Source organism: Oncorhynchus mykiss, chromosome 16, assembly GCF_013265735.2.
Source record: "Oncorhynchus mykiss isolate Arlee chromosome 16, USDA_OmykA_1.1, whole genome shotgun sequence".
Lineage (NCBI taxonomy): Eukaryota > Metazoa > Chordata > Actinopteri > Salmoniformes > Salmonidae > Oncorhynchus > Oncorhynchus mykiss.
The window spans coordinates 75,005,771-75,018,468 of record NC_048580.1 but is presented as its reverse complement, the minus strand read 5'-3'; the positions used below and the strand labels follow the sequence as shown (position 1 = coordinate 75,018,468).

The following is a 12,698-nucleotide window of genomic DNA, read 5'->3' as shown; positions in this document are numbered from 1 at the left end:
ACCTGAGTATTTAACATATGTCTATGGCAGCAATTCAGAAAAGAATCCTTATTTTAAAGAATATATATATATTTTATTTAACAAGGCAAGTCAGTTAAGAACTAATTCTTATTTTCAATGATGGCCTAGGAACAGTGGGTTAACTGCCTGTTCAGGGGAAGAACAACAGATTTGTACCTTGTCAGCTCGGGGGTTCAAACTTGCACCCTTGCAGTTACTAGTCCAACGCTCTAACCACTAGGCTACCCTGCCAGAGCGAGCAAATGTGAATATTTGGGCTATCAAAACTGAATAATCACAAGGTACAGACCACACTTTCATGCAGTGAGTGACAGATAGGAGTTGGGGTTTGTATGCCACTTGAACTTTGTGTGTCACATGATCACAATCAGTCATATCTAGTATCCATCAAAGCAACATTCCCAATGCAAATTCAGGGAATTTCATTAATTGGATATTTGCTCAGTACTTGAATGTTGAATAGAAAACCCCTCACATTAGAAGTCTTTAAAGGTGGTGGCACATCACTGCCATCTAGTGGATACATTTGTTATTGTTGTACAACTCGGGTTATTCTATAAATACACTACAATTCAGCCATATTTGAGAATTGACGCAGGATTAATTAAACTCATTTTAAGCCATGTCAGATTTAAGAATATTGGATACCTTATTGTGCATACAGTACCAACACATACAGGGCCTTTTTCCACATTTTGTTACGTTACAGCCTTATTCTAAAATAGATTAAATCATTTTTTCCCCCTCATCAATCTACGCACAATACCCATAATGACGTCACAACACCTAATAATGACATCACAATACCCCATAATGACATCACAATACCCCATAATTACAAAGCAAAAACAAGTATGGTGGTAGCAGCATCATGCTGTGGGGATGTTTTCCAGCTGCAGAGACTGGAAGAATAGTTAGGGTCAAGGGAAAGATTTTTATATTTTACTAAGCAAGTCAGTTAAGAACAAATGTTTATTTTCAATGACGGCCTAGGAACAGTGGGTTAACTGCCTTACTCATGGGTAGAACAACATTTTACCTTGTCAGCTCGGGGATTTGATCTTGCAACCTTGCAAGTTACTAATCCGATGCTCTAACCACTAGGCTACTTGTCATCCCGCTGCCAAGATGAACGGAGCAAAGTACAGAGAGATCCTTGATGAAAAAATGCTCCAGAACGCTCAGGACCTCAGATTGTGGCAAAGGTTCACCTTCCAACAGGACAATGACCTTAAGCACACAGCCAAGACAACGCAGGAAAGGGTAGCGTCATACCCAAGAAGACTTGAGGCTGTAATCTCTGCCAAAGGTGCTTCAACATAGTACTGAGTAAAGGGTCTGAATATTTATGTAAATGTGATAGTTAAAAAAATATTTATAAATTAGCAATAAAACTATTTAATCCATTTCAGAATAAGGCTGTAATGTAGGAGGCGGTAGTGCAGGACCTTGAGAGCATCATGTCGAGAGAGCGAGAGAGGATAGGAAAGGGAGAGTTAAGAAATAATGTGTGTGTGTGTGAGGGGGATCAGTAACCAAGTAATTTAAGGCTGGTTCCACATCATTGATCATCAACCCCCCCCAAAGGGGGTATGTACAGATGTAGGATCTTAATTTGATAATTTTTTCACAGCAGAAAAATAATCCTGCAGCAACAGAAAATGTGAATTATTGTGTGGATTATAATTCATTTACATTTTTGTAAGAGTTTCTATTTTTTTTTGTTATGGTAAATCAAGTCTGGCATTTTAAAGTGGAAATTCCAAATTTTAGATGCCTTTTAAAACACGGAAAGTTTCCTTTTCCTGCAACAACAGGGTGATCAAATTAAGATCTTACACCTGCATTCAGAGAAGTAGGCCATTTGTCAGAGCAAAAGTCGTTTTCACAACGGAAGAGTATAGCCTACGTCTGCCTTTCAGTGAGCAGGAAAGGGTGTTGTTGAAGTATACCCATACCGATAAAAAGGCTTATTTCAACTTAACAGATGATGGAACTACATGAAGTTCATGATGATCAACTCAGATGCTATACTGTGCTTTTCTTCTGCGGTAACATTCAGAACTCACACACAGAGAGACATATACACACACACACCAGAACTGTCTATAGCTTAATAGCCAGCTAGTACAAGCCAACTTTGTTCAGTTGTTGTTGAGTTTGTTCCCTTTACATGCTAACTTTATAATAAGCTCTGTATCTTACCTAACATGAGTATTTGTATCGTCCTGTCCCACAGTCTAACCCTTTCTTTGTGCTGCCAACCTAGGCTGGAAACACCTGGGAACTTCCAGGTATGAACAAAATGAAAAACGGAAATAAAAAATAAAAAATGTAATAAACTGTGTTGTTATTTGTTTTTTCCCGTTATTCCATGTCCAATTCTGACACTATAAATGAGAAAAGATGTCGATTTCAGATTTTCTTATTTCAAGTTTAAAAACGGTAAAACAACAAATTAGCCGCCGTTTTCCGTTTTTCCATTCTCCGTTTTCACACGGAAAACAAAATAACGAAACGTACATGGACCTACCAGACCACCCTCTATGGACGAGTAACATTATGCTCCTTTAGTGCAATATTGGGCTAGCAAGAGACATTGTCTTGACAAGATGTATAAATTAATTGAGACAAGGTAGGTTCACTGCTATGCACTGCACATAATAATCCATTGAAATGCGAAGACAGTTCTCAAGAAGGAATAATTCTATGTGAAAAGCCAATTAACGTTGTTCACTTTTATTTTATGTTTTCCTGTTAATGAAAAAATATAACACAATATACAAACATATCTTACAAAACAGTTTACAAAATAACACAGCCAAAACGTTGAAACTTGACATAAAAAAAAAAAAATGTAATACAAAATTAACAACTTTTACATGGCTACATCAAACATGTCTAACAAAAAAAAACAAACACCGGTATATACAAGAAAATACTAAATGCGCATAAAAAATAAAATATATATATAAAATAAATAAAATTCCAGTAACTGATACTTTTCCATGAAGGCAGAGGATGTGACGTAGCCCATCATGTGGGGTAGGGGGCGTGGCTGACGAGTTAAGTTCTGCTTGCTGGAGATGGCGAAGTTTCTAGGCATATTTAAAGCAGGGGAATAACTTATTGAATAACCGATTTATATATATATATATATTTATATATCAGCGTGATCGTTCTTACCGTAGTGAATTTGAAACATCAGAACAAAAATGTTACAGCTAGCTTGCTAGCAAGGTTTTTAAAAGATGTCGTCCTGGGATATCGGAAAGGTCTACTTGTACAAGTTACCACCAGTTGTGCTGTGCGACTTCTCCCTTGTTATGGACAGTATCTCCGATGTGGACTGGGACAGATTCGGTAAGAAATGGCACTGGCCGACATTGCTAGTGAGTTAAATATAGTTTCATAAACGATGCTAGCTAGTTAACTCGTATAAGCTGTGGCGTCCAAGTTGAATGGACGTATTTCGACCGAACAGACGTTAAAAAAAAGCCCTTGCCGATGTAAAAAATAAAAAACGTCACAAAATGTGTTAGTAATAACCGATCTGTTTCGGTTGTGCGGCATGGGGACTCCCCCTCGTCAGAGATTGGGTAAATTCTTAGGGATTCTTCAGTGAAGTTCCTGTTGTCATTCAATAAAGTGTATTATATTCACACACTGACTACGTCATCTCAAAGTGGACAAATACACTATTACCCCGTTTTTCTCGTTTTTCAAGCCAAGTTCTTTTAAGGGAGTATGTAGCAGTGGTGGAAAAAGTACCCCGTTGTCATACTTGAGTAAAAGTACCTTTTTAATAGAAAATATTACTTGAGTAAAACTCTAAAATATTTGGTTTTAAATATACTTAAGTATCAAAAGTAAAAGTATAAATCTTTTCAAATTCCTTATATTAAGCAAACCAGACTGCACTATTTTCTGGTTATTTATTTGTATTTACTGATAGCCAGGGGCACACTCCAACACTTAGACATTTTTTACAAATGCTTCATTTGTGTTTAGTGAGTCTGTCAGATCAGAGGCAGTAGGGACGACCAGAGATGTTCTCCTGATAAGTGCATGAATTTGACCATTTCCCTGTCTTGATAAGCATTCAAAATGTAACGAGTACTTTAGTGTGTCAGGGAAAATATGCGGAGTAAAAAAGTACATTATTGTCTTTAGGAATATGGTGAAGTCAAAGTTGTCTAATATAAATAGTAAAGTACAGGTCCCCACAAAAACTACCTAAGTAGTCGTTTTAAAGTATTTTTGCGTAAGTACTTTACACCGCTGGCATGCAGCGCACCCGTCTAGCCGAACTGAAGCATGCTGCTGCATCACGTATCAAAATAGCAATTCATTTTTATCTTGACAAAATTTGACACTCTCATTGCCCCCCATAAAATAACTAATCACTGGTTAAATAATGAATTAATGACCGAAACCCTCTCGCTTCGCCGCTCCCACTCAGGTATAACCGCTAGCTAGTAGTCACATGTGGCATTGGAGACGGCTAGATAGCTAAGTTTAAGCAGAGTGGAGGAGGTGAAGTCATTATCTATAGTGAAAGAGAATCTTTGCTTAAAGTTGATTTCCATTGATTATGAACACCATATCAAGTTAAGTATATTTGCTAAGAATGGTATTGCTAGCTAGCTCAGTAAAAAAGTCATATTATACAGATAACTAGCTTGGTCCATAGTGAGCGGTTAACTAGCTGGGTGCGTAGTGAGCGGTTAACTAGCTGGGTATGTAGTGAGCGGTTAACTAGCTGGCTACGTAGTGAGCGGTTAACTAGCTGGGTACATAGTGAGACGTTAACTAGCTGGGTACATAGTGAGACGTTAACTAGCTGGGCCTGTAGTCAGCGGTTAACTAGCTGGGTCCGTAGTGAGAGGTTAACTAGCTGGGTCCGTAGTGAGCGGTTAACTAGCTGGGTCCGTAGTGAGCGGTTAACTAGCTGGGTACGTAGTGAGCGGTTAACTAGCTGGGTACGTAGTGAGCGGTTAACTAGCTGGGTACGTAGTGAGCGGTTAACTAGCTGGGTCCGTAGTGAGCGGTTAACTAGCTGGGTCCGTAGTGAGCGGTTAACTAGCTGGGTCCGTAGTGAGCGGTTAACTAGCTGGGTCCGTAGTGAGCGGTTAACTAGCTGGGTCCGTAGTGAGCGGTTAACTAGCTGGGTACGTAGTGAGCGGTTAACTAGCTGGGTACGTAGTGAGCGGTTAACTAGCTGGGTACGTAGTGAGCGGTTAACTAGCTGGGTCCGTAGTGAGCGGTTAACTAGCTGGGTCCGTAGTGAGCGGTTAACTAGCTGGGTCCGTAGTGAGCGGTTAACTAGCTGGGTACGTAGTGAGCGGTTAACTAGCTGGGTCCGTAGTGAGCGGTTAACTAGCTGGGTACGTAGTGAGCGGTTAACTAGCTGGGTCCGTAGTGAGCGGTTAACTAGCTGGGTCCGTAGTGAGCGGTTAACTAGCTTGGGTACGTAGTGAGCGGTTAACTAGCTGGGTCCGTAGTGAGCGGTTAACTAGCTGGGTCCGTAGTGAGCGGTTAACTAGCTGGGTACGTAGTGAGCGGTTAACTAGCTTGGTCCGTAGTGAGCGGTTAACTAGCTGGGTCCGTAGTGAGCGGTTAACTAGCTGGGTACGTAGTGAGCGGTTAACTAGCTGGGTACGTAGTGAGCGGTTAACTAGCTGGGTCCGTAGTGAGCGGTTAACTAGCTGGGCCCGTAGTGAGCGGTTAACTAGCTGGGTACGTAGTGAGCGGTTAACTAGCTGGGTACGTAGTGAGCGGTTAACTAGCTGGGTCCGTAGTGAGAGGTTAACTAGCTGGGTACGTACTGAGCGGTTAACTAGCTGGGTACCTAGTGAGCGGTTAACTAGCTGGGTACGTAGTGAGCGGTTAACTAGCTGGGTACGTAGTGAGCGGTTAACTAGCTGGGTCCGTAGTGAGCGGTTAACTAGCTTGGGTACGTAGTGAGCGGTTAACTAGCTGGGTACGTAGTGAGCGGTTAACTAGCTGGGCCCGTAGTGAGCGGTTAACTAGCTGGGTACGTAGTGAGCGGTTAACTAGCTGGGTACGTAGTGAGCGGTTAACTAGCTGGGTCCGTAGTGAGAGGTTAACTAGCTGGGTACGTAGTGAGCGGTACCCAACGTTTTTCCTGGCCACATCATCTAATAAGGAATAAACTCTGGGTCCTCCAGTATGACCCTGTAAGTAGCATTCAGAGTTTTTCCTGATCAGGAAGAACATAGCTGACAACATTGGTGCCGCTGACTGTAACTAAATTGTATTATGGTGTGATTTGATCTCTGAACAATTAGTGATTTCTTTACCATTTGTCCTCCATGGCAGCGTCTCATGTGTTGACTGACCAGACTGACAGGCGTCTGGCCGAGAGGAGAGAGAGACGGACAGACTGGGTGATGAATCACTGGGCACAAAGGAATGGAACAGTAGGAGAACTACTGAACGTACTGGACAAGCTGCAGCTGTTAAGAGCTAGAGATATCATCTTGAACTGTGAGTTGGGGACAGACCTGGGAACAGACAGACACGTCTGCGTGCATAGACAGACGGCCGGACTCGTGCGGGGACGGAGGGAGGGAGGCGTGCGTGGACGGACTGGGGAGGACGCGTGCGTGGACGGTGGGACTGACGGGGGGGACGCGTGCGTGGACGGTGGGACGGACGGGGGGGACGCGTGCGTGGACGGTGGGACGGACGGGGGGGGGCGCGTGCGTGGACAGTGGGACGGACGGGGGGGGGCGCGTGCGTGGACAGTGGGACGGACGGGGGGGACGCGTGCGTGGACAGTGGGACGGACGGTGGGACGGGGGGGACGTGTGCGTGGACGGTGGGACTGATGGGGGGGACGAGTGCGTGGACAGTGGGACGGACGGTGGGGACGCGTGCGTGGACAGAGGGACGGACGGTGGGACGGGGGTGACGTGTGCGTGGGCGGTGGGACTGATGGGGGGGACGCGTGCGTGGACAGTGGGACGGACGTTGGGACGGGGGGGACGTGTGCGTGGACAGTGGGACGGACGGTGGGACGCGTGCGTGGACAGTGGGACAGACGGTGGGACGGGGGGGACGTGTGCGTGGACGGTGGGACTAATGGGGGGGACGCGTGCGTGGACAGTGGGACGGACGGTGGGGACGCGTGCGTGGACGGTGGGACGGGGGGGACGTGTGCGTGGACGGTGGGACGGAGGGGACGTGTGCGTGGACGGTGGGACTGATGGGGGGGACGCGTGCGTGGACAGTGGGACGGACGGTGGGACGGGGGTGACGTGGACAGTGGGACGGACGGGGACAGTGGGACGGACGGGGGGGACGCGTGCGTGGACAGTGGGACGGACGGTGGGACGGGGGTGACGTGTGCGTGGACAGTGGGACGGACGGACGGGACGGGGGGGACGTGTGCGTGGACGGTGGGACGGACGGGGGGACGCGTGCTAGGACGGTGGGACGGACGGGGGGGACGTGTGCGTGGACGGTGGGACGGACGGGGGGGACGTGTGCGTGGACGGACGGGACGCGTGCGTGGACAGTGGGACGGACGGACGGGACGCGTGCGTGGACAGTGGGACGGACGGACGGGACGCGTGCGTGGACAGTGGGACGGACGGACGGGACGCGTGCGTGGACAGTGGGACGGACGGGGGGGACTCGTGCGTGGACAGTGGGACGGACGGGACGGACGCGTGCGTGGACAGTGGGACGGACGGGGGGGACGCGTGCGTGGACAGTGGGACGGGGGGGACGCGTGCGTGGACAGTGGGACGGGGGGGGCGCGTGCGTGGACGGTGGGACGGACGGGGGGGACGCGTGCGTGGACGGTGGGACGGACGGGGGGGACGCGTGCGTGGACGGTGGGAAGGACGGACGGGACGCGTGCGTGGACGGTGGGACGGGGGGTACGTGTGCGTGGACGGTGGGACGGACGGGGGGGACGCGTGCGTGGACAGTGGGACGGACGGTGGGACGGGGGGGACGCGTGCGTGGACAGTGGGACGGACGGGGGGGACGCGTGCGTGGACAGTGGGACGGACGGGGGGGACGCGTGCGTGGACAGTGGGACGGACGGGGGGGGACGCGTGCGTGGACAGTGGGACGGGGGGGGACGTGTGTGTGTGGACGGACGGACGCGTGTGTGGACGAAGGGACGCATGGGGGGACGGACAGGGGGGACGTGTACGGGTGTCAGTAAAGAAGCCCAGGTCCAAGGTTTTCGTGAATCATTGTTCTTTATAATGGGTGCTTCTGTAAGACAGCTGTGTAATGGCTGCTGTTGTCTTAATGTAGGGAAGCCCAGTGGACTACGGCCCTCTTCCACTCCACTTGCTGCTCCGTCGCAGGTTAAACTGGAGCCTCTTGTTCCTCCATCTCATCTCTTCAACCCACCTCCTAAAGTCCATCCTACCAACACTCTGGCCACTAAGGCGTACTCTCCACCTGGTAACGTCTCATTTAATCGCTGCTCACAGTGTGCTTTACAACAACTGACTACTAGAACACTTCTTACAAGATTTCACACTGCTTGTAATAACACAGGCTTATAACGTCTTATCATATTTTGTTCACCGTAGAATTACATATAGGATCTCTGTTTTTTATAGGATCTCTGTTTTTTATAGGATCTCTGTTTTTTATAGGATCTCTGTTTTTCATAGGATCTGTGTTTTTCATAGGATCTCTGTTTTTTATAGGATCTCTGTTTTTTATAGGATCTCTGTTTTTTATAGGATCTCTGTTTTTTATAGGATCTCTGTTTTTCATAGGATCTCTGTTTTTCATAGGATCTCTGTTTTTCATAGGATCTCTGTTTTTCATAGGATCTCTGTTTTTCATAGGATCTGTTTTTCATAGGATCTGTGTTTATCTCTGTTTTATAGGATCTTTGTGTTTCTCTGTTTATAGGATCTCTGTTATATATTGATTCTGATATGTTCATAACATTGTCTTTTTTATTATATCTTTCAGTGCGATCATTGATCCATGTAAACCCCAGTTTAAAGTGCTGTGCTATCAGATCAGGTGGCAGTCTGTTCTCCACCTTTACTCTGGCTGTTTCTCTCCCTTTACTCTGGCTGTTTCCTCTCCCTCCAGGACTGAGGTCTCTGCCCAAACCTGGCCCTCCACCCTCAGGGCTGAAATCACAGGACCACAGAGGGGCGTTTGTAGACCAACAGGTGACGGAAGCCATTAAGTAGCAATCAATCAATCAATCAAATGTACACCGACTATACCAAACATTAGGAACACCTTCCTAATATTGAGTTGCACCTCTTTTTGCCTCCACATTAGCCTTAATCCGTCGAGGCATGGACTCTACAAGTTGCCGAAAGCCTTCCACAGGGATGCTGGCTAATGTTGACTCTAATGCTTCCCACAGTTGTGTCAAGTCGGCTGGGTGTCCTTTTTGGGTGGTGGACAATTCTTGATGCACACGGGGGAAACTGTTGAGTGTGGAAAAACCCAGCAGCGTTGCAGTTCTTGACACAAACTGTTGCGCCTGTCACCTACAACCATACCCATGTTCAAAGGCTGTTTTGTCTTGCCCCATTCACACTCTGAATAGCACACATACACAAGCCATGTCTCATGGCTTAAAAATCCTTCTTTAACCCGTCTCCCCCCCCTCCTTCATCTACACCGATTTTGAAGTGACATCAATAAGGGATCATAGCTTGGATTCACCTGGTCAGTCTCATGGAAAGAGCAGGTGTTCTTACTGTTTTGTATAATCAGTGTGTTTTTAATAAAAAAAAACATTTTTTCAGTCTTGACAGATCAGAATGAATTTTTTTGCCAATAATTGGGCTGCTTGTGTAAACGCAGCCTTTGAAAGAGGAGCCGGTATGAGAGTGGAACTATAGTCACTATTGTTAGACTCGTTTTTTTTTTAGATTCAGATGTAAAAAGCAGAATGAAATAGTTGACTCCCGGAAATGGTTCTAGAGCGAAACAATAAAACAGAACTGACACACATATATATTTAGAACGGTTGTATTCCTCTGGTAGCCCGGCGGTCTCCACAATGACTACTCGTTCCAGTAGTAGTAGTTCACGGTTACTAACACCGGTAGTAGTTCACGGTTACTAACACCGGTATTAGTAGTAGTAGTTCACGGTTACTAACACCGGTAGTAGTAGTAGTAGTTCACGGTTACTGACACCGGTAGTAGTAGTAGTAGTTCACGGTTACTAACACCGGTAGTAGTAGTAGTAGTTCACGGTTACTAACACCGGTAGTAGTAGTAGTAGTTCACGGTTACTAACACCGGTAGTAGTAGTAGTAGTTCACGGTTACTAACACCGGTAGTAGTAGTAGTAGTTCACGGTTACTAACACCGGTAGTAGTTGTTCACGGTTACTGACACCGGTAGTAGTAGTAGTAGTTCACGGTTACTAACACCGGTAGTAGTAGTAGTAGTTCACGGTTACTAACACCGGTAGTAGTTGTTCACGGTTACTGACACCGGTAGTAGTAGTAGTAGTTCACGGTTACTAACACCGGTAGTAGTAGTTCACGGTTACTGACACCGGTAGTAGTAGTAGTAGTTCACGGTTACTAACACCGGTAGTAGTTGTTCACGGTTACTAACACCGGTAGTAGTAGTTCACGGTTACTAACACCGGTAGTAGTAGTAGTAGTTCACGGTTACTAACACCGGTAGTAGTAGTAGTAGTTCACGGTTACTAACACCGGTAGTAGTAGTAGTAGTAGTAGTTCACGGTTACTAACACCGGTAGTAGTAGTAGTAGTAGTTGTTCACGGTTACTAACACCGGTAGTAGTAGTTCACGGTTACTAACACCGGTAGTAGTAGTAGTAGTTGTTCACGGTTACTAACACCGGTAGTAGTAGTAGTAGTTGTTCACGGTTACTAACACCGGTAGTAGTAGTAGTAGTAGTTCACGGTTACTAACACCGGTAGTAGTTGTAGTAGTAGTTCACGGTTACTAACACCGGTAGTAGTAGTAGTAGTTCACGGTTACTAACACCGGTAGTAGTAGTAGTAGTAGTTCACGGTTACTAACACCGGTAGTAGTAGTAGTAGTAGTTCACGGTTACTAACACCGGTAGTAGTAGTAGTAGTTCACGGTTACTAACACCGGTAGTAGTAGTAGTAGTTCACGGTTACTAACACCGGTAGTAGTAGTAGTAGTTCACGGTTACTAACACCGGTAGTAGTAGTAGTAGTTCACGGTTACTAACACCGGTAGTAGTAGTAGTAGTAGTTCACGGTTACTAACACCGGTAGTAGTAGTAGTAGTTCACGGTTACTAACACCGGTAGTAGTAGTAGTAGTAGTTCACGGTTACTAACACCGGTAGTAGTAGTAGTAGTTCACGGTTACTAACACCGGTAGTAGTAGTAGTAGTTCACGGTTACTAACACCGGTAGTAGTAGTAGTAGTAGTAGTTCACGGTTACTGACACCGGTAGTAGTAGTAGTAGTTGTTCACGGTTACTAACACCGGTAGTAGTAGTAGTAGTTCACGGTTACTAACACCGGTAGTAGTAGTAGTAGTTGTTCACGGTTACTAACACCGGTAGTAGTAGTAGTAGTTGTTCACGGTTACTAACACCGGTAGTAGTAGTAGTAGTTGTTCACGGTTACTAACACCGGTAGTAGTAGTAGTAGTTCACGGTTACTAACACCGGTAGTAGTTGTAGTAGTAGTTCACGGTTACGAACACCGGTAGTAGTAGTAGTAGTTGTTCACGGTTACTAACACCGGTAGTAGTAGTAGTTGTTCACGGTTACTAACACCGGTAGTAGTAGTTCACGGTTACTAACACCGGTAGTAGTAGTAGTAGTTCACGGTTACTAACACCGGTAGTAGTAGTAGTAGTTCACGGTTACTAACACCGGTAGTAGTAGTAGTAGTTCACGGTTACTAACACCGGTAGTAGTTGTTCACGGTTACTAACACCGGTAGTAGTAGTTCACGGTTACTAACACCGGTAGTAGTAGTAGTAGTTCACGGTTACTAACACCGGTAGTAGTTGTTCACGGTTACTAACACCGGTAGTAGTAGTTCACGGTTACTAACACCGGTAGTAGTAGTAGTAGTAGTTCACGGTTACTAACACCGGTAGTAGTAGTAGTAGTTCACGGTTACTAACACCGGTAGTAGTAGTAGTAGTTCACGGTTACTAACACCGGTAGTAGTTGTAGTAGTAGTTCACGGTTACGAACACCGGTAGTAGTAGTAGTAGTAGTTCACGGTTACTAACACCGGTAGTAGTAGTAGTAGTTCACGGTTACTAACACCGGTAGTAGTTGTAGTAGTAGTTCACGGTTACGAACACCGGTAGTAGTAGTAGTAGTTCACGGTTACGAACACCGGTAGTAGTAGTAGTAGTTCACGGTTACGAACACCGGTAGTAGTAGTAGTAGTTCACGGTTACTAACACCGGTAGTAGTAGTAGTAGTTCACGGTTACTAACACCGGTAGTAGTAGTAGTAGTTCACGGTTACTAACACCGGTAGTAGTAGTAGTAGTTCACGGTTACTAACACCGGTAGTAGTAGTAGTAGTAGTAGTAGTAGTTCACGGTTACTAACACCGGTAGTAGTAGTAGTAGTTCACGGTTACTAACACCGGTAGTAGTAGTAGTAGTTCACGGTTACTAACACCGGTAGTAGTAGTAGTAGTTCACGGTTACTAACACCG

The 12,698-nt window shown here is 46.0% G+C and overlaps 1 protein-coding gene and 1 long non-coding RNA gene across 4 annotated transcripts in view; one reads left to right on the top strand and one right to left on the bottom strand.

Annotated features, from left to right (window-relative positions):
* Window positions 1-2,747: 2,747 nt before the first annotated feature.
* LOC118939595 lies at window positions 2,748-3,625 on the bottom strand. Its single transcript, XR_005036628.1, has 2 exons — window positions 3,208-3,625; window positions 2,748-3,119 (listed from the first exon to the last, which is right to left on the bottom strand). It is a non-coding gene; the product is annotated as an uncharacterized LOC118939595 (long non-coding RNA).
* Window positions 3,090-12,698, top strand: part of irak1 (interleukin-1 receptor-associated kinase 1) — a 28,755-nt gene continuing 19,146 nt past the window's right edge. For all 3 annotated transcript variants that reach the window (XM_036947809.1, XM_036947808.1, XM_036947807.1), the window contains exons 1-4: window positions 3,090-3,384; window positions 6,364-6,531; window positions 8,320-8,472; window positions 9,124-9,206. In XM_036947809.1, coding sequence (XP_036803704.1) covers window positions 3,273-3,384; window positions 6,364-6,531; window positions 8,320-8,472; window positions 9,124-9,206 — 516 coding nt within the window. In that variant the 5' untranslated portion in view covers window positions 3,090-3,272. The remainder of the gene's footprint in view (window positions 3,385-6,363; window positions 6,532-8,319; window positions 8,473-9,123; window positions 9,207-12,698) is intronic.